The 27,801-nt window shown below is 38.4% G+C and overlaps 1 protein-coding gene across 2 annotated transcripts; it reads left to right on the forward strand.

Annotated features, from left to right (window-relative positions):
- The first annotated feature begins 602 nt into the window (after positions 1-602).
- On the forward strand, positions 603-27,260 carry LOC141444147 (uncharacterized). Of its 2 annotated transcripts, XM_074109589.1 has the most exons (17): positions 603-807; positions 5,252-5,302; positions 10,414-10,467; positions 10,898-10,924; positions 10,996-11,031; positions 11,389-11,418; positions 11,789-11,815; positions 13,687-13,728; positions 14,949-14,984; positions 16,042-16,083; positions 16,856-16,915; positions 17,604-17,633; positions 18,167-18,211; positions 19,072-19,137; positions 20,591-21,082; positions 25,745-26,217; positions 27,192-27,260. In XM_074109589.1, exons 1-16 carry the CDS (start codon positions 685-687, stop codon positions 26,126-26,128), a joined length of 1,545 nt encoding a protein of 514 aa, XP_073965690.1. In that variant the 5' UTR covers positions 603-684; the 3' UTR covers positions 26,129-26,217; positions 27,192-27,260. The 2 variants fall into 2 exon arrangements, with proteins under 2 accessions (XP_073965690.1, XP_073965691.1); XM_074109590.1 differs by lacking the exons at positions 25,745-26,217; positions 27,192-27,260 and adding an exon at positions 22,556-22,650 and having other exon boundaries at positions 612-807.
- The last annotated feature ends 541 nt before the right edge of the window (positions 27,261-27,801 follow it).

Consider the following 27,801-nt stretch of genomic DNA (forward strand, 5'->3'; position numbering starts at 1 on the left):
GTAAATAATTAGATACAGCAGTTGAATTGAAATTCCGGGATTTTATTAAATTCTCGTGGGAATTCCCTAAAATTACATCGTGGTTTTTATTGACGTTAAATTAAAACACCCATGCCAAATGTCATGACTCTAAACCCAGCGGTTGCTATTTTGAGATTTTATCCCTATCCCGTAGGAATATCGGTTTCAGCGTGAAGAAGTAACAAACATACTCACTCACTCACTCACACACTTTCACATTTATAATATTAGTAAGATGTATTATCTTCTCCAAAACAAGATAACAAGAAGAAAAAAAAAACTCCAAGCAAAGCTTAGTCTCTCGACTCGTAATATTTTATATTTCTCTGACAAAAAATTAAACTACAAGCAAAAAGTTACGAAATCTAAAGTAGTGTTAACCCAGCATAACGAAACACCAACAATTTCGCCAAAAACAAACCATCGAACGCGAAATGATTCCATCATTTCATTACTGCCTTATCTTCTCGTAAATTACCAATTATCTTCAGATAACACAATTAGGTACAGCATCAATACGGCCAGTAACACCATAGAACTTTATCACAATAACATAATGCCAAATTTGTAAGACAATTGGTTATCCCTGATCTCGGTTTTAATGTGGAAGGGTTCTGCAGTGTTATACTGGCTTTACGAGACCATACGTCCCACTGTGTTACGATGAGGTCGGTGATGAAAGTCGTCTGCTTGCTATATGTTATAAAGTTATGTCGAGGGCATATGTTTAATATGGATCTTATAGAACCTCCGGAGAATCCTGGACCCGGAATGACGTATCAAAAGGTAATTTTTTAAATAAATGATTAGATTATACCTACATGGCGTTAATTAAATAACTGAAAATGAAAACCAGAAAGTAGTTTGCTGAGAATCGATAGTAGAATCAAATAAGCCATGTTTTAAAGCAGGTTGTGTCTGTGTTTTTAAATTCGTTTTTAGGGTTCCGTACCCAAAGGGTGCCAACGAAACCCTATTACTGAGACTCCGCTGTCTATCTGTCCGTCCGTCCGCCCGTCACAGGGCTCTATCTCTTAAGTCGTAATAGTTATATACTTGAAATTTTCACAGATCACTGTGGCCGCTATAGCAACAAAATTCTAAAAACAGAATAAAATAAATATTTAAGGGGGGCCCCAAACAGCAAATGTGATTGTTTTGCCATTTTTTTGCTTGATATTAATAACGGCAACTGGTAGGCGCTTGAAATATTTACAGAATCTTAAGTTGTATAATCACTTTAAAAATAAATAACTAAGTTAAAATATCATAATCCCAGCCTATATACGTTGCTAATAAACAAACGGTTAGTGCGGATTGAATTCAGAAAGATTTGTATCACTTTCAAAAGCTTTAAATTTAAATGTAATTACAAATAAAACTAAAGCAAACTTGCTTTTTAGGCCGTTTTTTACAGCAAATGTTGATGTTGATGATGGTGCGGAACCTTTCGTGTGCGAGTCCGACTCGCCCTTGGCCGGTTTTTATTGTGCTCAGAGCGAGGTTGCATGCTAGTTAGACGAGTCGAGTGAGAGAGATATGTAAAAGAATGAGGCTCATCGACATAGCGTAGCGGATTAGCTCGTTGAAGTGGCAATGGGCAGGCTATGTACTCGTAGCCAGTCCTGGATTTGTCAATAGGCCGTATTGGCCGCGGCCTAGGGCCGGCAGCGGCCTAGGGGCGGCAGCGGCCTAGGGGCGGCATTCAACGAGAAAATTATTATTATAAAGTGGCCTACACTCCTAAAAAACATAAATCCGCCACTGCTCGTAGCACTGAGCACAGATGGCCGTTGGGGCTTGCCGTAAAGTTCTTTAACTTTTTCCACTCTGTTACAGAAAAAAAACCTAAATTATCCAAGTCGCTTCTGTACAGTTTCGTCTTGATCGCTCGCTTCGCTCGCTCGCCGCCACATAATTTAACATTTACACATATTTTAGGTATTATATAATATGAGTGATTTATTTGCATTTCAATTATTTTGATATAATTTTATTTATTTATAAACAAACAAATAATATAAAATAATTAACAGAAATAAATAAAAATAGAACTAAAACTAACTTACTCTAATCCTAAAATTCTATATTTACGAATATCACCCAAGTCGTTGTTATTGGGCAGGGTGCCCATAAGGCTGGCTGCGTTTCCTCGTTGTATGGCAATGCCAATACCTTGACCGAGGAAAGAGCCAGCCCTATGTTCGCCAGTGGAACGGGCAAGCTTCTTTAAAAAAAAATTAAATAGTGTTTTTGCTTCGGGACCAAGCGTGTCAACCGCAAAAGCCGCAAATACGAAATTGTTTGCCAGATTCTCATATTTACGGCATTTTGCTGTTTCGGCCGTTGCAGCCGCCGCACCAGCCTTCAATGATCGCTTAGCAAGATGAGACGGTGCCAATGTGTCCACACATGTGGCGTCCCAAATAAGCAGCCGTCCCATTTGCCAAGGAACAAGCGTCATTGATATACCTAATGTATGTTATGTTAAAAGAAATTAGTCCATATAAATTTTATACAAATTGAAGTTATATCAAAATAACGTTATATAATTTAAGCGTTATACGTTAAAAAATTATACTTTTTGTTGTTATAGCTAACGTTCATTATATCTTGTGAACGTTATTAAAATGAAATTAGATATTTTGTAGTTATATCTCGTGGGACGCACCCCCGCTTCCAACCGAAGTATCTAGAGGTCTATGGGAGACCCCTTTGTCCAACAATAGACGTCCTATGGCTGATGGTGATGACTACCAAAGTAATACAGTAATTTGTAATACCTAGTAGTTAGTTAAGTTACTCGTAAGTTAAGTATGTAGCTGAACTCGTAACATATGGCCAAGTCATTTATTATTTCATGCGCAAACTTTAGGGTCCGAACCTTTGGTCTGAACCTTGTTGAATTGATGAAGTTAATTAACTAACTTATGCCCTATGGTTTTGCTTCAAAATTTCAATATTTATTCTGCAAATAGGTCGCTCTTTAACGTGTATTTTTTACGGTTCCGCACATCAAGCGGAAAAAAAGGAATTGTTATAGGATCAATTTGATGTCTGTTTGTTTGTTAATGATGCTCCCACATTGGCTGTTATGTGACAAATGTTTTATAACGTTATAAAACACAATAAAAATTGTCTTAAACTGTATAACTTATGTTACAACTTGTTAAATGTTTTAACGCTCCCACATTGGTATAAAAATGTTATATATATAACACCATATATTATTATTATTATTAATCGTTTATTTCATAATGACACATTTAAATTATTACAAAGTAGCAGCGTAGCAGTTTGTTGGCAGTTAGAATACTCTTGAATTCTTGATACACTTGTGTCTTACAACTAATTAGTTATATTCATGCGGAAATATTTACTAGGTATATAATTAATACTAAGCATGCAATTTACAATTTTATTCCCGTAAGGTCCAAAAGCAGCGAAAAATTGGATTATAAATATTGCATTTGAAATTTGTTGTATACATTTTAAAATTTATATAATGTGATAATAATACATACATTTGCTACAATTTGTTATACAATGATATAAAACAAATGTTTTATAACATTACAATAACATTTATAACAGCCAATGTGGGAGCATGTGCTCGGAGATATCAAACAGTCAACACATATCATGTCACCAAGGGGTGTATATCGTATCATATAATGTGGATTATTCTAAAATTACCCCACTATTGTGCGCAGGCCTTTCGAATACTCAAAAGGCCTGAATTTAAACCGATGATCTACTGCTTGAGAGAGCATAGGATAAACCACTAGACCACCACGGTATTTACTCAATCACAAACGTAACACTGACGATGTTCGCCGAAGAACTAAAGTCGCCGACATAGCTGTAAAAATATGCAAGTTGAAGTAATGGGCGGCCCACATCGCTCGAAGGACAGATAACCGTTGGGGGAGAAAAGTTCTTGAGTGGCGACCGCGAAGAAGACGAAACGTTGGCAGGCCTCCCACTAGGTGGACTAACAACATCGTGAGAATTGCGGGGCAACCGGTGGATGCAAGTGGCGAGTTGTCGTTCATTGTGGCGTTCTAAGGGGGAGGCCTTTGTTCAGCAGTGGACGTCTTCCGGCTGGTGATGATGAAACGTAACATAAATGTCAAAGTTGTCAAACGGATCTCACGGTACTAGCGTCACCTAGCCTATCCCAGAACCTTCATTAAACAAAAGACACTTAATTTTAAGTAGGCATACTATTAACTTAATGACTTGGAAACACGCGCAAATAAGGGAGCTAGTTTTGGTGTAATTTTAGACCTCACGAGTATGAAACCTAATCCGTAGGAGTTTGGACCCGTTTAATGAGGGTCGAAACGGCCGCGACTACGAGCGCCCCGCGGGTTTGTGTCTCATACATTGCATGCGATCATTATCATCATCATTCCAGAACTTTGCTGGGCACAGGCCTGAGTATATGGTCTTGGGCCATAGTTCTCACGCGGGCCCAGCGCGGATTGAAAGCTTCACACATAACGTAGGACATAAGCCTCCCCCATAGACCACCAGTTGCTTCAGTTGGAAGCGGACTGCATTCACCGTCATCCCAACCATTTAACCAATTCATTCTTCCATCTCGCTGGTATACGTCCTACGCTGCGTTTCCTAATTCGCGGTCTCTATTCGAGAACTTTTCGGTTCCAACGGCCATCTGTTCTCCGTGCTATATGGCCTGCCCTTTGCCATTACAACGAGCTAATTCGCTTGGCTATATCGATGACTTTTGTTCTTCTACTAGAAGGTTATCGGATAGTTTTTCCCGGGAAAACTGATTTCCATGAGCGCACGATAAACGAACTATTGGTAGACAAAGAAAGAAAGAAAGAAAGAAGACATTTATTCACTAACACAGAAGACACACATATACAGCAAAATTAACACAAATAAAATAAAATAAAAAATACAGTAAAACACATGAAAATAGTAAATACAATATACACAATGTTGTGTATATGTTGACAAAGACGCAGGCAACAGCTAGTAAATAATAAAGTATGTATTACAATTAAAACTTGGTCCCAAAGGAAGTCCAGCGCCGTTCCCAAGACCGGTAGATTGCTGATTTGGGATCATTTCGTGACAATAACCATTTTTTTATTCTTATCCATTCTTACCATGTTGTCACGAATAAATGTTTCTGTCTTTCTTTCTTTCTTTAAAAAATAAAGTTTTAAATTATAATGTTTTGTTCTGATTTCAGGCACCCTCAATGCAAATGATGTCTGATTACAATATCAATAGGAATAGGAATGTAAGTAATTTTTTTTACTTATAACTGACCCGTGATTGTCCCCTATGTCACCAGATGCAAAGTGCAGATGAGACCAAAGGTGTATCTCACTGGTTCAGTAACAGCCTATTCACTCTAACCTTGAGGAGCCCTAGGTTATATGTATTTATCCGGAAATACAGACGATGGGCGCGAATTCCATTAAATTATGTAAAAGTTATACATACATGGAATGTCTTTACATTATTTTTCAACTAACGACCCGCCAGAGCTTTACCCGGATTTTTTTAAAAGGTCTCTTTCTTAGGAGAAGGGCTCTGCAAACACTGCATATTCATAGATACTTCTATTGGCATTTTTTTTAACATATAAGGGTATCTAATAATTGGAGAAAACAATAAAATGTTTAAAAAGGTACAATTGAAGTTACACAAAACTAACCTAAAAATAAATTAACTATATATACAATTCCCCCAAGTCTTGTCCCTGGGTAAGAGTGCCCATAAGGCTGGCTGCATTTCCGCGCTGGATCGTGATTCCAATACGTTGGGCGAGAAATGCACCAGCCAGAATATTTTTTTTATTTGTCCAAAAAGTTTGTGAGCGTCCGAACTCCATGGACCCAAAGTTTCAACAGCAAAAGCCGCAAATATGTAGTCTTTAGTGAGACCTGTATATTTGCGGCGTTATGCTGTCTCAGCCTGCGCTGCTGCTCCGCTTACTTAGTTACAAATTTGTACAGAACCCTCGGTGCGTGAGTACGATTCGCACTTGGCAGATTTTTTATTAGAGTTGTGTCTTGGAGTTATTAATTAACGGTATCATCTACTTTGGTAGTTGATTGATTCAATGAGAAAGAGCGAGAGAGACCTGATTGCTCCTTTCATCCACTCAAAGGTTGATTGGTAGAGATCCCTTAAAAGGACAAGTCGCGTGCGTAAATGTAACCCAAAGATTATCAATTGCACTATGTTGCTTTTCTTTTATACGATAAAGAGTTTACAAAGGTACAGTCGCCAGCACCAATAAAACATGCGTGCATAAATATCTGATACGACTCTATTTCTAGGGTCGGAAGGACGTGTCAGATATTTTTGCACGCTCCGCTATGGCAGATAATTACATAAATCATAGATAGGTACTATGAATAGGAGGAAAGTATTAAAAAGTAAAATCAGCCTAGCCAGCTATGTCAGACAGAGCCCATAATAGGTCAAAGTCAAAGTCAAAGTCAAAATATCTTTATTCAATTTAGGCTATAACAAGCACTTATGAATGTCATAAAAAAATCTACCACCGGCGTCATGCATAGAATAGATTAAAAAACTATTTCAATCAAAAGCAAACTTGCTATCCCACTCACACGTGTAAGACTACTTCCCTCTACCTGCTGCCTTCAAGATCTTGTAAACCTAATGAAAATACAAGGAAATATAAACTATGCGTCAAACAGAGCCCATAACTTGGTGGGTTACCAAGAGCCCATAAGTTTGCAAGCACATCCGTCTTTGTCATTTTCGCAGAACAAACTTCTCGTGTGTTAAATAACTCCGTAAGTATATTTTTGGAGGCGACGGGTTCTTGTACCTTGGTTGGAATAAATAACTCAAAGGACACAATCATCCACATAAACGACGGTTTTCAAGCGTTGATCAAAAGATGAAAGATAAAAGTAACTAAGTACTTAGTCAAAATTGAATTCAATAGTTGAAGCCTCAGTCATTTGTTTTAGATTTAGGTTTATTTTTTATTATTTTTTGTTTAGGATAGTTTTATGTACAAAGTTTTAATTTAATTATTGTCAAGTTATATGAATACGTATAGTAATATTTAACCATTAACAATGACTGTGAAGTTACTACCTGTTCCTGTAATGTATTATAATTAATGTTGTGAAGTTCGTGCCGTGTCCAGTATTAGAATAGGACGGACCCATCTCTTCAGCAGGTTTGCGCATGTTTCCTCACGATGTTATCCTTCACCGTAAAGTTCGTACTAAATTTCGCATATGAGTTTCAAAAACAAAGGTGCGAGTCCGGATTTGAACCCACGATCCTCTGTTTGAGAGGCTATAGGTTAAACTACTAGGCTACCGCGGCTAGATTCCACACAATCAAGTCTATTCAGATTTCTGCCCAAGCAACCCTAAAAATGAGAAATGGTTCCCACCCGTGGTTCCTTTCATGAGCTCTGATCATGACACGTGACGCGTTACCTGTGACCCGTAAATGACGCTTATTTATTAAACCCCCACCCAAAAGAGTGGGGGTATAATACAGCTTTTCTAAGTGTCTATTCGGATGGTCGAAGTGTAACCACAATAAAAAGTAGATAAATAAGTCTCTGATAAAATGAACTTCAGTAAAAAAAAACTTTTTTAATAAAAGTTTTTTTCCTGCATGTTCTTTTCGTTGGCCAAACTTGCATTGACGTGCAATCGAATTCAACAGAGCATTGCATGGCTTTCTACGGGAGTTTTTAGCCGTAACAAGTCCTTATTTTTTCTTCCTTTTTCAATGTTAATGCAATATATAGTTACTTAGTTATATGTTCATTAGTTTAATTTGTATAGCATGCTGCATGCCTCAGTGCCAGTTATTTGGTTATGGCGAAGCACAGCGATACCACCCCAAAATGTAACACCTGTAACACTACAGTACTTTCAATGTAGCATGGTGCGGGTGACAGCTGTCAATATCACAAGACTAGAGAATCAGTGTCAAAATTGAGTCGATAAAACTAATTATTTAAAATCCTAATCATAATTAATGTCATAATTAATCCGATTATTACGCTAATTTTGATGAGAATATTAGTGAAATTCTAGGTTGGAATATTATTTGCCAACGGCTCAACGGAGTTTGCAAGAATATTCGTTAGGTACTTACCAATTAATAAGTACCGATATAACTCAAGATCAATTAGGTCCCATCACTAAACGAGGCTCTGGTGTTACGTTACATGAATATTACATTTCTTCACTTGATTGTGCTTTGAATTTAATTAATTAATTATAATAATCTGATAGCTAAAATTAATTTCGTATAACATAGTTCTTTATGTTCAAATATCTTACGCCAGTCATATTCAGGCTACAACTGAAATATACTTCCATTATATTTATACCGCAGAAACTATTTTTGAGTAAAACGAAACGCGCACCAAGTGTCACCTGCACCATGCTACAATGAAAGCACTGTAGTGACCTATGTTCACAAATAATAGTTATTTATGTGACTGATACATAATGCCTAATTATGTACAGTCGCATACATCATTTTATCTACATGCATATTATAATATTTTCTATAATATGTACAGACACGAGTATACCTGCATTTTCGAGTTAGTGCTGTTAAGCGGTGTTCTATATTTGTCAATATTTATCACATTCGTAATAAGAGTATGTGTGATATACTTATGTTATTTTACGTGGAGGTAGAGGGAGAATTTCCTGCGTAAACATATTATGTGTCGTAGCTGTCATGCATCAGAGTAAGGTAAAAGACTATTCATTGATGCCTTCGCAAAGTAAAGCCTGAATCAATCAATTGTGGTGAACAGCCCTAATGCGTTCGCAAATCCTGCGCATGTGGAGGCCTTTGTTTATTCCCCAGCTATGGTAAAACTCACAGATATCGATTACATGATAGACATAGATTATATGTAATCTATATCTGTGGTCATCATCCCAGCCTATATACGTACTGCTGGGCACAGGCTCAGAACAAGAGGGCTTGGGTCATAGTTCCCACTCACAGTGCGGATTGGGAACTTCACACGCACCATTGAATTGCTTCGCAGGTTTGTGCATACGATGTTTTCCTTCACCGCATAGCTCGTGGTAAATTTCAAATGTAATTCCGCACATGAATTTCGAAAAACTCAGAGGTGCGAGCCGGGGTTTACCCTCTGCTTGAGAGGCGATAGGTCAAACCACTAGGCCACCACGGCGATATCTGTGGTAAAACTTGACAAATTAAATTTATATACAATCTCCCAGGGGGTGGGGGAGTGACGCACTGTATGGCTTCTATTATTAGGGATGACTGCGAATGTCGAATAATGTCGAATGTTCCATCAACAGAGGGTTATTCCTGTATGTTTCGATCACCTATACAGTTACACCCTGTTTTTCCTGATTTCTGTTAAATTCAACTGATGGTTCAGTCAGTTCATTGATAACTATTTGGCCAAATTGACTACTATTACTTATTCTGTGCTATAAGCTTTAAATAATAAAAGTTCATAGTCATTGTTCAAGATCAAATTGTAAATAACATAACCAAGTAACATAGTTTTAGTGCTACTTCTAGTCTTAGTTTTAGGTGGTACTTATGGAGCCAAAATAAACCTTTCTTTCTTTCTTTCTTTAAATAGATACATATTCGCAAACATGACGATTGACCTTGGCATGACATTACACATTAGACACATCAATAAAATTCAACTTTTTAGGGTTCCGTAGTCAACTAGAGACCCTTATAGTTTCGCCATGTCTGTCAGTCTGTCTGTTTGTCCGCGGCTAAGCTCAGAGACCGTTAGTACTAGAAAGCTGTAATTTGGCATGAATATAGGTACATATCAGTCACGCGGACACAGTGGTAAAATAAAATAAAAAATTTTTTTAGTGTACCTCCCATAGACTTAAAGTGGGGGTGTTTTTTTTCTCGACTAACCCTATAGTGTGGGGTATCGTTGGATAGGTCTTTTAAAACCATTGGGGGGGTTCACATCACATCATATCAGCCGAAAGACGTCCACTGCTGGACATAGGCCTCCCCCAAGGCTCACCAGGGGGGGGTTGCTGAGACGATTTTACTATTCAGTGATTTGCGAAATATTCAACTTGAAAGTGCAAATTTTTATTTAAATCGAGCGTCCCCCCCTTTAAAATCAAAGCTGTTGGGTGGAAAAATTTGAAAAAGTAAATAGCAGCCTTAGGTATAAAACATACCTAAACTTGGTAGATTCCGTACACAATACGAAATCCTTAGAAAAATGTGTGTTCTTCACGCTCTTGGCTGTTTTTTTAGTGTTATCGACACCAAAAACACTTCGACATGAATACTTATCGACTCCGCCTTTAACGCCATTTCAATGAGCGCACAGAAAATGATTGTTTGTTTCAGAAAAATGCCTACAGAACATTAAATAAGGAAGAAGAGCCTGATTTATCCGATTTAGTAAGTTTAAGAACTTTTGCCACCGATGGGCATATGCCTGTCAAATTTTTCTCATCTTGACCTAATTTGCCCGTCAGGGATGAAAAGAGTAGTCGGCATGTCCCGAGGAGTCATCCTCTGGACATGCCGACTACTCTTTTCATCTTCATCATCATGTCAACCTATATTTGGGAACTTCACTATTGAATTGCTTCCCAGGTTTCATCACGTTGTTTTCCTTTGCGGTAAAGTTCGTGCTAATTTTGAAATGTAATTTTGCACATAAAAGTTCAGAGGTATGTATTTGAAATCTTCTATTTGAGAGGCCTTAGGTCAAACCACTAGGCCACCACGGCTCAACTCTATTCTCTGTTAAGTTCCTGATATTTTATGTGTCAGATACTGACCTGTAATGTTCTGTTTATTCATTAAATTAGTTATTTGTTTTTAGGACACAACTTTGACAAAGATGAAGAAGGTAATTTTTATAATTAACTCTATATTACCAACAGGCATCGACAAGTGTGTAAAATGTAAACTTTTTTTCAGTGGGAAGATTTTGAAGAAATAGCCGAAGCGATAGCGGTGAGTCGTCTTAATTCTCTAGAACATCTAAAGTACAAGACCCCTAGAGGCCTAGAAAGGTTCAGAGTCACGCAATTGTATCGTCTTCGAACCTAACCTAACCAACAAAAAATTGGAAAACCCCCGAGTTCAATATCTCAAAAACGGCTGTAGCGATTGTGATAATTGACAGACAGACAAACATAGCGGTCAAATTTATAACACCCTCTTTTTGCGTCGGGGGTTAAAAAACAGCCAAATACATCAATAAGTACATAGGGAGAAAAGTGAATCTTTCAAATCTATTTAGTTATGGGGTTTTTAGGGGCGATCGTTGGCTCTAATCTGGTACACAATTAAGTGACAATTTGTTTTCAGATTAAAAATAGAGGCAAAAAGCATGTAAATGTGAGTATAAAGAGTATATAGGTATGTTCCCAAAAATAATACCTACGCTTCTTTGTTTTTAAGCCTCCACAGCTAAAGCACGGGTAAAAGAAGAACAGCGCCGTTAGCAAAATCGGCAATTTTGCTGATTTGGGTCCATTTCGTGACATACCTACCACTTTTTAAATTTTAATTTATTTTTGTCATTTCGTACTTTGTCACGGATAAATGATTTCTTTCTTTTTTTCTAAAGGGAACGGGGCCTTATTACTATTTAATTTGCACTTAGCTGTTTTTTTAATAATTTGTTTATTAACAGCTGTTTTTTTAATAAATTTCTTTATTACTATACATTTCTTTAATACACACAAACAAACTATTTTTTTTTCAGTTTGAAGATGACGTGAAAGACTTGAGTGTAAGAATTTTTCTGTTATTTTTTACTATTTATCATTAATTTTCTAACGAATTGAAAAATTATCACTTAGGTACTTAATAATTTTTAAATCAAACTTTTTGCTCACTGTACTTTTTGTTGACTGTACTAAAATTGATATCCAATCTAATTATGTATGTATACCAATTTTCAATTCAATCCGATCAGTGGAAGGGAGTTAAAATCAATTTCCAAGATTTGACATAAATGCCTGTATTAAGTAAGTATAACTTATTTTTAAAAATGATTACTAAATTAGAAAAAAAACCTGATCACCGATTAAAAATAATCGGACGTCCACCAACGAGATGACCTGGTTAAAGCCGCGGGTTCACGGTGTATGCAGACCGCTTCCAACCGAAGCAACTGGAGGTTTATGGGGGAGGCCTATGTTTAATAGTGGACGTCCTACGGCTGATATCTGATGATGATGACGATGATGATGTTAACCGTAATAGTTATGTAGTATCAAAAGTCAATTGCGGTTGTGGAGCTAAAAACAGTGGCGTGGAGTAAATATTTTCGTTAGGCAACCAGTAGGGCTACTACGAAATTCCAAAATCAAATTTCGTGTCGTACCGTCCCTCTCGCTCTCGTATCAAATAATATTAGCGTCAGCGGGACGGTACGACACGAACTTCGATTTTCGAGTTTCGTAGTAGCCCTGCAGGTACAATCCGTCGCACGCGACGCGCACAGGAAGCGCTTCTCATACTATGTTTCAATAGGCGGCCACCCCCTCCTTGCAAACCGCGTCAGCTAGTGAAGCCCTCAGGGCTCGCCCTCAAAGGCTCACCTCTGATGCAACACTGTCAAGGTGGAACATGCCTGTGAAGCAAGGTGACTGGCTTTGCGTAGTGTGGGACCAACGACAAGCATTGTAATTGTAAAGCGATAATTAAAACATTTTTTTTTCATTTATGCTGGCAGCCATGAATTATACAAGGTGTTAATTAAATATCTGAAAACCAGAAAGTAGTTTGCTGAGAAACGAGAGTAGAATCGATTCAGACTATGTTCTAAATTAGGCTGTGTTTGTGTTTTTAAATCCCTTTTTTACTGTGCCCAGTCTAAAAGTTACGACTGCAACAGGTGCCAAATAAATATTTTAGCGAGGTTAAATACTATTTCGATAATTTAATACTTACTGGCCGTTTTGCTGTCAATGTGTGATTTTCTTCTAAAAACGTCAAGCGCAACTGACAAATAAAAATTATGAGTGTAGAGTTAGAAATTAAGTAGAATTACGATTCGCTCTGTCATCGTTCATCCACCATTACCTCTCATATTTCGTTTTCTAGATTTTTTTTACCGTACAATGGCAAAAACTACTAGACACTGGCAAAATTGTCCTCCGATGGACAGAGTCATATTTTTTTAAAGAAACAACAACAAGTAGAATTACTTGACAGCAAAACAAACAAATATCTTTTAAAATAATGAAGGTATTCAAAATAAATGCAATCAAGAGACTTAAAATGAAAAAATATTTTGGGGTGTGTGAGGTTTTCAGTTATTTAATTAACACCTTGTATACGGAAAGTTTTTGTTATGCATAAAAACTATTATTATGAAATAAGTAAGTCACCAGCTGCACCTTAGCCTGTCCGAAGGAACGAATTAAAAAAAAGTAAGTGGTTGCAGTATCGTTTTAGCAACATTACGATACAGTGCTGTGATGGGGAATAGACAATTAATAGACTTTTCCAGAATCTTGTTAAGTATGTATGTTCTTATATTACTGTTTGTGATTAAGTAAATCAAAGATAAGAGTACAAGAGTAGAAAAAAAAATTAACTGACTTGAACTTTCTCATTTGTAACAGTCATATTTTTTTATTTTCTATTTTTCAGAAATGGCTAAAAGACCTTAAAGAAGGAAATGTACAGAAAGAGGTTTGATTTGTGTTTCTTATAATTTTGGCCTTTATTATACCTATAGTCTTTCAGTTTTGACTTCAATACCTAAATAATAAACCTAATTGATAAACGACAACTTTTGAACTAATTTGATTGTGAATTGAACTAGTTTGAATTTTTTACAATGGTTGATACCCCTGCCTTACTATTAATCTTGGAAAAAGCCAAACTTTTTTTTAAAGCTTTTATCTAACTTGCAATGTATAATGTTTAAGTACCTGGGCGACCGAGCTTTGCTCGGGCTAAAACTCGATAATAAGAGTTTTCCTAGAGATAAGACTAAGCTAGATCGATTTATCATCCCCGGAAGTAAACCCCTATACGTTATGACTATCCTATTTATTAAAAGTGTAAACAAACCGATTTCATCAAAATTCTTGTATAAACCACCCAGTAGATCGAATCAATAACACAATTATCTATAATTCGTGTCGTTTAACTAGATGTCTAATCACTTTTTTCACCAAAATTCACTTGATTTTAATATTTATTTTTCATTTGAAAAATCTTCGTCAAATCTGACGTTATTTTTTGATTGAAACATGTGTAATCTGTAGTAGCATAGACTAGCGTAGAGATGGTGGAAAATTTGACATTTTAAAAATCGATTAATGCGCGGATGAATAAGCGATTTTTATTTACTTTCCGTGAAATTAAAAAATAGTTACTGCTTTTATAATTGAATAAACAGTCTTTGGAATTAAATCAAGTATTGTAAATAATAAAATAGACAAAAATACGTTGATCTCTTCAATTAATAAATAATCGATTTACAGAACAGATTAATTATTTTGCAATAGGTTCTATGTTTTCACATCACTAAATGTCTATGGTCGGGATAATGGCGTATTTGTTTACGCTTGTCATAAATTGGATTGGAATACAATATACATACCAAATTTCATCGAAATCGTTGGAGCCGTTTCCGAGATCTCCGAAATATATATACCACAATATGTATATATATTTATATATAGGTATACAAGAATTGCTCGTTTAAAGGTGTTATTAGATATAAAGATGTATGTATCTATGTATGTGCGGGTCAAATCTTGCAAGTTGAATTTGATCCACTTCCAGTGGTCTGATTGACTTGAAATTTGATACGGAAATGTAGAATGACAATGCACAAAAAGTACAGCCAGCAAAAAAAGCTTGTATTAAAAAGGATTTTTTAACAAAAAACTTTTTTTCAGGCAATGAGGACAGATCCGGTTTTACAACCATTTCAGGTAAAGTATAAAACGAACAATTATGTCCACAAAAAAACAGCGTTCAGGGGAAGGCTGAGGAAATTAGACTTGGCACTAACACCCGAGGCGAGGAGACTGTGTCTGTTTACAAGCTTTTAAAAGTTTTAAAAGCTTTAAGTTAAATTTGACGCACTTCCAGTGGTCGGATTGACTTAAATTTGGCATGCTTATCTAAATCTGTTGACAATACTATTGTATTGATTCTGATTATTATCAGAGGCCTTATTGCCTAACGTTTATGCCGCTCGCGATCGCAATCAAATGACAGTTTTTGTATGCGAAAAACTGTCATTTGATTGCTATCGCGAGTGTCAGAAACCTTAGGTAATACGGCCTCTGGTTGTGACATCCTGTTAGTCCGGCCAGGATCGTCTCCGCAGGACGGAAGTGCTCAAGGGTAATGGCATCGACTTGAAATTTGGTAGGGAAATGTAGTTTGGATGGTAATGCTAGTAGAGTCAGCAAAAATTCAAAAAATTCAAATTCAAATGATTTATTCAGTAAATAGGCCGCAATGGGCACTTTTACACGTCATTTTTTTAAACTACCAGCGCTTTCGGAAAGACCATCATTGCCAAGAAGAATGCGCCGCAAGAAACTTGGCAGAAAGTCATTTTTTCATAAGAAACTTGGCAAGAAAAGTTTGCTCATAATTTTTAACAAAAATTATCGTCAACATCTCGATGAATGGCGGTCAATCACTGTGCGTTTCCTTCGGCACTTACATACAGCACGGCATACAGTGAAATTGTGGGATCAACTTCAGTCAGCATTGTTTCCAGACAACTATGACTCAATTGACAATTTAATTTCTTGAATCAGACGTTATTTTACGGAGGTCAGGTCTAATCAATGAACTATAAATAATTACTTTGCTCACCCGTGAATTAATAGTTAGTCTAGGTCGCGGGTGAGCAAAGTTTACGAGTATACTTTAGTTCGTTGAGTATCTTTTTTATTTCTGTATTCTTGCCATACTGATTTGTGGTGTTAAAGAAATAATACTCGTACTTATCTTTTACTGTTTGTGTTTCAGAATAATGTTAAATCATGGAAAAAAGGAAGCCCCAGCCCAGGGGTATGTTACTGTGTGTTAATATTTTACTGATTGCTGATAATAAAATGATGGATGACGTCTCAGCATTATGCTGAGCCGTGGCTGAGCCAGTGTCCGATTGATAACCGCAATGACATATTACTATCTTAGTTACTGAATAATATGGCTGTGTCGTGTGTAGTGAATAAAATGCATTTCTTTCGTGATGACTAGAGTTTCAAATATTTTCATGCTCTATAGTGTTATCGCTCGATATTCGTAAAGGTACTTACCGATAACTTGGAATGAGATTACGTGGTGCATTTGGTACCTAACTCGGCGCGTAGGTATAGCCAAGAGATGCGGGTTCGAATCCCGTCCGCAGCGCCCGATATTTTTTTTCATTTAAAAAATACTTTTGACAGTGTTCGTACTATTAATAATAATAATTGTCATCATAATTTGGATAGATACATACACCATGACAGCCGTGGCGGGCTAGTGATTTGATCTCCGGCCTTTCAAATCGAGGATCGTGGGTTCAAACTCGGGCTCGCATCTCTGAGTTTTTCGAGATTTATGTGCGAAATTGCGTTTGAAAACCAGGAGCTTTGCTGTAAAGAAAAACATCGCGAGGAAACCTGCACAAAACCAAAGCAATTCAATGGTGTGTGTGAAATTCCACACATAAACAAATTAACACTGGGCCTAGCATTGGGACGTAAATAGGGTGAGATGATAATGAGGCACATTTATCATTTAAGATTTAATAGTTCTACAGTTTAATTGCAGTATGTAATTAATGTTATTTTAGATGAGTATGTATTGGCCCGAAGAAGCTATAAAGCAAGAAGAACCCGTGTTTCCTAACCAGGTGGGCTGCAACTGATAATTATTTACCTTTTTTGAAACATTTTTTTAGGGTTTTTCGACAAGTAAAAGAGAACTAAGCCAAGTTTAGTTTGGCATTGTTTTGGCAAAAAACAAACACTTGAATTATGTACACTTGCCTTTGCAATTCAATTAATGTTCCCGGCGCTAAGGTACAACTTCACTCTGGCCGCGTTGCTCCGATGAACAGCGATGGCTTTGGCACCAGAATCGACCCGGAGGGAGAGTCCAAACCACGCTCTTGCAAACGCCGCCCAAGTTCCCTAAAAAAGACCTTTGCATGGGTGCCCCACCATCTAATCCAGTGATGGGCAAAGTACGGCCCGCGGGCCAACTCCGGCCCGCCGACGTACCTCCGAAATGAATAATACCCATATGGTCCGCGATAAATAATATTTTTTGACCGCCCTAGATATAATAAGTAATAGATGCACGGGTAAAGGAGTCAGCTAGACCAGCAAAAAAAAAATCAAAACAAAATAATTTTTAGTTTAATTCTGGCCCTCCTCTAAAATATCTTTCACTTTTTGGCCCCCCATCAAGAAAGTTTGCCCACCACTGATCTAATCACAATGATACCCAGTTTATGACTATTACAATCCTTTTTTAAGAATAAATAAGTGAAAGCGAACAGCTGGGTTTCTCTCCTTATAAGTTTTCGTTATTTTCAGGAAACAGGTGGCAAAAAAGCTGGACCAAAAGTAAGAAAATTACATAACTGTAATAAAGTTACTCCGCTTAAAAACTAACGTGCATACTCGAACAAATTTAATCGTGAATTCGTGACCCACTGTGGAAGATTTTCGTAGATAAAGTCATAGTGACATCGCATTGCTTGACAAGGGAATTTATTATGACACTTACTGTGAGAACGTTCTACGGTAGGTCAGGAATCAAATGGTTCGATTGTATTTTTTTTTTATTACGAGAGGAGGCCTGTGCCCTGCAGTGGGACGTATATAGGCTGGGATGATGATGATGATGATGATTTGACTGGAAGGCAAACGAGCAAGTGGGTCTCCTGATGGTAAGAGATCACCACCGCCCATAGAGACCTGCAACACCAGGGGTATTGCAGATGCGTTGCTAACCTATAAGTAATATCACACACCCGAATGCCTATAACAAAGATGAATCTTTAAAATAAGGTGGCGAATTAAGAACATCCTCGTCTGTTAGATGTAGTGACGACCACTTGATTTTGGTTGATGATATTTGTAATTTTTTTGTACAGATTCCTGTTGCTGATGTAATGAACATGGCTAGAAATAAAATGAGGGTAAGAAATACAATTTAAGTTTACCTGATAGTTGACAGAATTATTTGAGTTCTTTGTTACCATTTGGTTAGATAGTTTCTCGGTTCAGACAGAAGATTATTCAAAAATCTTTGAATACAGTTTAAATTATTTTCGAAATTAAAATGAAGTCTTTTTTCAGTATTTTTTTCTGTCTACAATATTTAAGGATCTTAAGTTAGCTGACGTGGTTTGCACGAAGTGGGTGGACGCCTATTGAAAAATAGTATGAGCAGCGATAACTGCGCGCGTCGCGTGCGACGGATTGTACATACCTACCTGCACCAGCGCCCGCGCCGGCGTGCACCCGCGAAGTGCACCAGCGCTAGCTAGCGTAGGCCCTAAGATACTTTCTCTCCATGTGGAATAGCCGTGTAACCTGTATTTGAAGCTAATAGCTGTATAGATATTTATGCCCTTTCATCATCATCATCCCAGCCTATATACGTCCCACTGCTGGGCACAGGCCTCCTCTCAGAACAAGAGGGCTTGGGCCGTAGTTCTCACGCGGGCCCAGTGCGGATTGGGAACTTCACACGCACCATTGAATTGCTTCGCAGGTCCGTGCAGGTTTCCTCACGATGTTTTCCTTCACCGCAAAGCTCGTGGTAAATTTCAAATGTAATTCCGCACATGAATTTCGAAAAACTCAGAGGTGCGAGCCGGGGTTTGAACCCACGACCCTCTGCTTGAGAGGCGATAGGTCAAACCACTAGGCCACCACGGCTGTATGCCCTTACTGCTAATGTTATGCCCTTTACTAATGAACTATACATTTTTACCTTGTTATTTCGTTACCACTTGGAGTGGCAAGGTAAAAGGTTGTATGTGATCGTTTTCAGGAAGCGCAATTCAACAGGATCCCTTCTCCACATAATCAACCGCTTCCAGAGGAATTTGAAGGCAATGTAAGAATATTACAACAATTAATAGTCATTTGCCTTTGAATCGGATGCCTATCACATAACTTTTGACTGTCGTAATGTAATATACCGCGTGTCTTAATTTGTCATTATTTTTGATGTCAGCCTCGCACGACACGAACTTTGAGTTTCGTAGTAGCCCTGCGGGTGTCGATGGGGCTGGGGCGAAGGTGCAGCGCATCTGGCATGTTCGCCGATACACACATGGACGGCTTCGCAGCCGTGATAAGGAACTGAACAACATTAGTTCAGCGACTTTTAAAAATAATTAGTTTTTTAATTTTCATTACACTTTTAAGTTTATTCGTAGAAGCAATGTAAAGCAAAATGTTTGATATTTGTAGCGTGACAGGCGACGTCAGTTGTGTGCTAGGATGGCGTACATTGATAGCAGTATTTAATTTGTATGAAAAACGGAAAATTCAAAGATTCCATTATTTTAAAAAGTCGCTGAACTAATGTTGTTCAGATTGGTTTTTTGGAATCTTTTTGTATTTTTTATTTCAATTCCAAATTTTAACTTTACGGTCATCCCGTAAAACCTAAATTGAAAATACAAACTGAAATAAAGATGCACAGAAAAACAGAAAAATAAGACCATCACTGGAATCGAACCCAGGTCCTCGGTAATCCGTACCGCGTGCTATACCGCTACACCACTGATGGTCAACGGTACCGACACGAATTCCCCTATGCACCTCATATCTCAGCTTGTTTGTTTCTTACTTAGTCACTTAAGCAGTGACGCTAGCGACATCTATGCCGTAGCCCTCATCGAGAAACTTTTTTTTTCGGCACTCCATTGGAACTAACCGCTCACCCGGACAAGAGATATCGTTACTAAGCAATCAAATTAAGATTGGTTTTTGGAATCTTTTTGTATTTTTTATTTCAATTCCAAATTTTTACAAAAAGTAAAAAAAAAAGAATAAAAGTAGTTTTTTATTTTAAAGTTTCTCGATGAGGGCTACGGCATAGATGTCGCTAGCGTCACTGCTAAGTGACTAAGTAAGAAACAAACAAGCTGAGATATGAGGTGCATAGGGGAAATTCGTGTCGGTACCGTTGACCATCAGTGGTGTAGCGGTATAGCACGCGGTACGGATTACCGAGGACCTGGGTTCGATTCCCAGTGATGGTCTTATTTTTCTGTTTTTTCTGTGCATCTTTATTTCAGTTTGTATTTTCAATTTTAATGTTGTTCAGTTTGACGAGGACGATCTGTTTTAATTTTTTGCTCATATTACAGGCTACACCCATATCCCATATATAATGATAGTGGTCAAACCTATATAACAATGTTTGGCTTTGCCAGCCATATTCGGGCACATGATAAACAAGTCTAAAGGTTTGCCTTTGTCGCACCCGACATAGAGGACATCAATGAATCAATTACCCTACCTTTATTTTTTTCATGAGGTTATATTTTTTTTTTCAGACTTTTGTTGCACCTTCTGACGATGGCATTGGACCTCACGCACGTCACAAAAGATCTCTGCCAAACTGGGAAAATTCCTTTTATGATCATGAGAGTGATGCTGGATCAGTGCCATTTTTCGGGGATGATACTATTCCTCGAATTGGTAATGGTCCGAGGACCTATCAAAGGGAGTTTCCACAGACAAGCGGTAGAGGCCCAAAGTCAGCGCTCCGACAACGAGGTTATCCCCTGCCTACAGAAGATGGGGCACCTTTGTCAGGACCAGGATATCCACAAGGGGTTTATCCTCAAACGGGTTACAATAGTCCGATGGGATTCCTTAACCAAGGAGCTATGCCTCAGAGACCACCGCCACCTAACAATGGTCCAATGCCAGCACCCCCACAAGCAGACTATCCCCAAATGGGTCCCGTGGAATACATGGAATCGCCTTACACTGGAATTGGTACTCCGTTTGAAGAAACAGCGCAAAGACCTGGCGTATTACCGGTAAATATATTTGACTGTTTAAATGTGCCAGTGCCTGTGATTTCATCATCATCATCCCAGCCTATATACGTCCCACTGCTGGGCACAGGCCTCCTCTCAGAACAAGAGGGCTTGGGCCATAGTTCCCACGCGGGCCCAGTGCGGATTGGGAACTTCACACGCACCATTGAATTGCTTCGCAGGTTTGTGCAGGTTTCCTCACGATGTTTTCCTTCACCGCACAGCTCGTGGTAAATTTCAAATGTAATTCCGCACATGAATTTCGAAAAACTCAGAGGTGCGAGCCGGGGTTTGAACCCACGACCCTCTGCTTGAGAGGCGATAGGTCAAACCACTAGGCCACCACGGCATACTGCGTTCGAAATCCCTAAGGGGCCTGCTGTGAAAATGGGCAACGCTCTCTATTGTCAACTACGGAACCCATCACTGCGGTGTGGAATTCAAGGGGAGACAACCACACTATTTTCCCAAGAAAGTTGTCATGAAGGTTCACTAATGATCCTTAATTGAAGAGCACTAGTACTCTGTCAAGAATTGAGTGACTTAGAAGAAGAGGATTCAATGGGAAAAAATCTGTATGTATGGGTGATGCTCTGGAGCTCTCTCTTCTTCTTTGTCGGATACTCTTGACAGAGCAGTCGTGGTCACGGAGCACGTCGAACAATCTTCGCCAGTTCTCCCTCAAAACCCCCGCCGGGGGCCGCGGGTTCCAGTGCTCTGAAGCTAGAGTTGTGGATAACGCTATTTCGAGGCTTAAAGACTCGAACCCTTAAGACTCCAGAGTCTTAAAGACTCGACTATAATTGAGAATTAAATTGGCTTATTTTGTGCGTATGGATGCAAGAAACTTTGCGGCCTTTGAGTCGTTAAGCCTCGAGAGTCTTTAGGGTTCTAGGGGGTTTGTTACGGAAATCGACTAATGTATCTCCGTCAGCTAAAATTTCAGCCACCATCGTGTGATGTGGGGTCGCAGAATCGTAATTGATTTTAGTTCGTCGACATTGTCCTTAGATTATTATAAAGCACGGGAAAAAGCTGTAAATTTGAGTTGACGGGAAGGAGAAGCTTCGTAACTATTATTTATATCATTATCTTAAAAAATACTACCGTTTTTTTTTTTTTTTTTTTTTTTTATGGTATAGGGGGCAAACGAGCAGGCGGAGTAAAAGTAAAACGCCTGTGACATAAAAATAAACGGGCGCACATGAATGAAAGTATAAATTTCTCCATTTTAAGCCATTTTGGCTATGGAACCTTAAAAAACAAAGAAGGGATTGTTATTTGCTACTTTGATTTATTTTGATAAGATGCTTGTTTTTGATTTCTGGGCCACCATGGAACCTTATGATACTCGCAGAAAATAATTGATTTGTCTATACTTAAAAAAAAATGTCGAATGTCTAATTTTATTATGACACGGTCCTGTAGTGGCCTAGTAATCAAACTCGTTGGCTGTACTTAACTTTTTTTCAGCCCTTGCCACAGATGGATTATGAAGACCCAAAATTTGGGCCTCGCTCTGAAGGGTTAACTCCGGTAAAACTATTTAAATAAAGGCTATAGCTCTGTATAGTAGTTTCATTTTTAACCCCCGACGCAAAAAGAGGGGTGTCATTAGTTTGACCGCTATTTGTGTCTGTCTGTGACACCGTAGCTCTTAAACAGGTGAACCGATTTGAATGCGGTTTTTTTGTTTGAAACCAGGTTTTCTAGCGATGGTTCAAAATCGGTTCAGCCGTTTTTGTGATATTGAACTTTGAAGGGACAATGTCGGGGGTTTTCTAACTTTTTTACTGTTTATTAATGGTCATCCATCGGACCACTTTAAACATAAGTTAAACATGTCTTTGGGCGGGGCTTTGAAACGTTTCTACCACCGTTTCCGTGTGTTACAAAAATCTAAGGATAACAAAAAATACTGTATGAGATTTAACATTGTGTAAGGTTCTTGTTTTAATTTGTAACGTATTATTCCTGTTGTGCTGAGTTTTTGCAAATAATTTATTCTCTCTCTCTATCTCTCATCTCTCCCTCTTTCTTCCTTTCTTTCAATTATTAACTAATACGTAAGTCTAAAGTCAGTCAAAATATCTTTATTCAATTTTAGGCTAACAAGCACTTATGAATTATGAATGCGAAGCAATTCAATGGTGTGTGTGAAGTTCCCAATCCGCACTGGGCCCGCGTGGGAACTATGGCCCAAGCCCTCTTGTTCTGAGAGGAGGCCTGTGCCCAGCAGTGGGACGTATATAGGCTGGGATGAGAGGTGGTTAACAGACATATTAGGTATTTGTCGATTTTGGTAACGCAAGGGAAATGCCGGTTGAACGCTGTCAGGGCCCCAAAAAATCATACAAAATTATCATTTTAACCATGTTAAAGATATATAGGTCACGCGGCGGTGAGTTACGAATTTCATAGACGCCTCATTGTACACTCGAACCAACTGTGACCCACTGTGGACCCTTGTCGTAGAAAAAGACATAGTGACATCGCATTCCTGGACAATGGAATTTATTTTGATGGTTCCACTGTACATGGTAAAGGTACGAGCGCTCGTTTAATTTCATGTCACTAGCAATAAGTTTCTCGAATATCCCCGAGTATCTCGAATAGGTCCGCGGACCGGGAGACGAGCTGTCGGTAGGCCTCCAACAAGATGGAGCGACGACCTGGTTAAGATCGCGGGATCGCGGTGTGCGGAAAGCACAAGACCGGTCTGAGTGGAGAGCCTTGGGGGAGGTCTTTCGGCTGACATGATGATGATGATGCACTCGGATTTTCACCTTACCTACCTGCGTGCATTCAAAGTGCAGAAAGACAAGATGCATAATTACTTTTTAGGGTTCCGGAGCCAAAATGGCAAAAACGGAACCCTTATAGTTTCGCCATGTCGGTCTGTCTGTCTGTCTGTCCGTCCGCAGCTTTGCTCAGGGACTATCAATGCTAGAACGCTGTAATTCTCCCCCCCTCTAAAATCTAAACCGGTGGGTGGAAAAATTTGAAATAATTCAGGATGGAAGGTAGTATGTATATCAAACTTTCAAGGAAAACTATAACGGCTAAGTTTGATTGAGAATTATTAGTAGTTTAAGAGTAAATAGCAGCCTAAGGTATAAAATATACCTAAACTATGGAAGATTCCGTATAAAATACGAAATCCTTAGAAAAATATTACTTATTTTTTTCGTAATGGCTATTTCGGGCGTGTCCGACACGCCTCTTGGCCGGTTTTTCGCCTAAAAATGTACGGTTCATTACTCTTGGGTGTGCAAACACCGGTGATCGCTACTTTTGGTTACAGTCCGCGGGATATCAAGTAAAAATATGGATACGCCACTGAGCCAGCCACCCCAATAATATTATAGCTGTTGTCCGCGACTTCGTCTGCGTAGAGCTGGTTCATCGCTATCCCGCGAGAACTGCAATTTTGCGGAATTAAAACTATCCTATGTCCTTCCCCGGGATTCAAACTATTTGTATACCAAATTTCATCTAAATCAGTGCCGCGGTTCAGACGTGATGAGGTAACAAACAAAACAAACAGACTTACAAATAGAAAGAAAGAAAAGACTTCAAGTGGCGTGGTGACCACGCACCGAAAGAAGAAGCAGTGGCAGATCTCCAACTGGGAACACCCAAATACTCCGAAATATTTTATTCCGAATTTGCTAATTCCGTTTTTAAAACGCCGATTTTCACAATTCCTAAGGCACATAATTTCGTTTACTTAAAAACACGAAATTTATTTTTCCGAATTTCAAAATAACGATTTTTTTAATATCCGATTTTTAAAACTCCGAAGAATGAAAAGCACGAAATGTTATTGGTCCGAAATACAGTATTCCGATTATCAATTTTCTGAAATAACATCGCTAATTCGGAAATAATATGACATTCGGCAAAATAAACTTCGTGGCTTTAATAAACGGAATCTTGATTTCGAATCTCGAATTAATATCAATCAATTTAGATAAATTGACCTGCATACTTAGGTTAGGTTAGAATTGCGACAAGGCGCGAAGTGCCATAACTGCGCGGAATAGGAGCTCCGCGAAGCGGAGCTCCGTCGACCTTGTGTCACATCTCAGAAAATCAATAACAGTAAATACTGTTTCAGGCCAATCTAACCTACATAGTTTAAAATAAGTCGGGATTTATTATTGATCGGTGTAACGATATTCGGAATTTTGAAAATCGGTATTTTAGTAATCGGAATTTGTATTTTTGACATTTTGGATTATTATTGAGTCGTTCTTATTGTTCGGTTTACTAAAATTCGGAATTTTGAAAATCGTCATTATAAACATTGTATTTTTAATTTTCGGATTTATAACAATCGGATTTATAAAGAATCGGAATAGTTATATAAGGAGTTTGAAAACATTCGGAATTATAAAAATCGGTATTTTGAAGTTCGTGATTCCGACTTTCGGAATTTCATTTTTCGGATTTATGTAGTGTACCCTCTCCAACTAGATGGACTGACGCCACCGTGAGAGTTGCGGGCAAATGGTAGTTGCAAGTTGCAAGTAGCAAGTTGTCGTTCATTGTGGAGTCCTAAGGGCCTCCCCCTTAGAACGCCACAATTAACGAATTTGTTTAGCAGTTGACGTCTTCCAGCTGATGATGAGGAATAACCAAATACTCTTTTTTCTGTAGGGGGCCATGCCTGGGATGAGCGGAAATGGCCCAACGCCATCATTTCGACCTGGAGCTCCTCCTCAAATGGGTGGAAATGGTCCAATGCCGTTTGCTCAACGGGGAGCTCCTCCTCAAATGGGTGGAAATGGTCCAATGCCGTTTGCTCAACGGGAGCTCCTCCTCAAATGGGTGGAAATGGTCCAATGCCGTTTGCTCAACGGGGAGTTCCTCCTCAAATGGGTGGAAATGGTCCAATGCCGTTTGCTCAACGGGGAGCTCCTCCTCAAATGGGTGGAAATGGTCCAATGCCGTTTCCTCAACCCGGAGCCGCTCCTCAAATGGGCAAAAATCGTCAAATGCCATCACCCCAAGAGGCCATTCCTTATACTGGTGGTTCAGTAAGGGGACCGAGCCAGCACGTTCCGATGGGGGCTCCCCCTGTGATGAATAGCAATCCAATGCCTGCACCTGGCGACGAACCATACCAAGATGTAATGTATATTTTATTTAATTAATTAAAAATATTGCTTACTTGTAAAGGGCGGACGATGGATGCAATATGGTGACGAAAGCATAAGATGGATAAGACTTTTTTTAAACTTCGATTAATATTTTTGTGTAAAAATGTATAGAAATTTGAGTGATGGCGCTAATCTTCCTAATAATGGTGAAGTATCACTTTACAAATACGTACCACTTACATCTGTAGATGTAAAGAGGTAATTTTCCCCTACATAAGTGGATAGTGAACTATAAAAGGAATGCACTGAAAATATGTAATATAGAAAAAAATACGATTATTTACTACAACAATAAAATTATCCAACTATGTTCTCTTGTTTAAACCGATTGTAGTCATATCCATATTACGTATATTGTTCGACATTATTTTGACGTAAATTGCATTCGTCGTCCGCCCACTGCTTATTTGGGACCATTTCGTGACTGTGATAAGTAATTTTACTTTCTCCATGTTTTCATAATCATCATCCCAGCCTATATACGTCCCACTGCTGGGCACAAGCCTCCTCTCAGAACAAGAGGGCTTGGGCCATAGTTCCCACGCGGGCCCAGTGCGGATTGGGAACTTACGTAATGTCACGAGTAAATGTTTTCTTCCCTCTTTCTTTGTTATTTGTTAGTGGCCGAGACTACGAAGCTAGCGGTTGCGGGTTCGATTCCTGTGATGGGCAAACATTTGTATGATGAATACGAATGTTTGTATGTATTTGAGCATATATTTATTTGTGCATGTATGTCTATCCGTTGTCTAGCTCCCATTCAAGCTTTGCTTATAGTCAAAATACGCACAGGACTTATCACGCTAACACACACGAGTAATATTTACCTCGACGTTTCGGCAACATTACAGTGGCCGTGGTCACGAGCAGACGAGTAGGCTTTGCTTAGTTTTGGGCTAGGTCAATGGGTGTAATTTGTAAGATATTATTACCTATTGTTACAGATGGATTTTTCTTTTTCATTCAAAGCACTTCCACCACCACCTGGCTCGTATGTACCACGAGCAACTCCGGTAAATCAAAGTTGTATTACTTGCCGTACGGGTTTATTATTATAATTTGGCTAATTTACAGAATATTTTCATTATTATAAATTATAGTCGATAATTTTATTCTGATGTATGAGTTATGATATTGTTAAGACTTATAAATATACATTCAAATTTTCGCTTTTATAATACTAAAAGTACTAGGGTTGGAAAATCATTTCCCCAAAATCGTTATTTGCTGGTAGCAAAATTTCCATTCGCGTTTAGCTTATTTTCACAGTAGCGTTTTTTCCAATCAGAATCGACACAGAAACATAGGTAGGTTTAGGTTTATGTTAAGTTTGCATCGGCCTGAAGGGACAAAACTACACAAAAGTAGACACTGTGTCTGCGTCTGCGTCGACTCTGGAAAAAAAACGCTACTAACTAGCATATTAAAAAAAGGAAGCATTTGGGAAAAAACGCGAATGGTAATTTTGCTACTAGGAAATAAAGATTTTGGGGAAATGATCTAACCAGTATTTTAAATGACGAATTCAGAACTAATAGTTGATCATTTTTCAAA

Source organism: Choristoneura fumiferana, chromosome 29 (genome assembly GCF_025370935.1).
Source record: "Choristoneura fumiferana chromosome 29, NRCan_CFum_1, whole genome shotgun sequence".
Lineage (NCBI taxonomy): Eukaryota > Metazoa > Arthropoda > Insecta > Lepidoptera > Tortricidae > Choristoneura > Choristoneura fumiferana.

Bases quoted from the DNA above. Each gene is read 5' to 3' on its own strand.
- LOC141444147 (XM_074109589.1), top strand. From the start codon at position 685: ATGAGGTCGGTGATGAAAGTCGTCTGCTTGCTATATGTTATAAAGTTA. The intron at 11,419-11,788 runs GTGAGTATAAAG...TTTTTTTTTCAG, and splicing joins GAGGCAAAAAGCATGTAAAT to TTTGAAGATGACGTGAAAGA. The intron at 16,084-16,855 runs GTATGTTACTGT...ATGTTATTTTAG, and splicing joins AAGGAAGCCCCAGCCCAGGG to ATGAGTATGTATTGGCCCGA.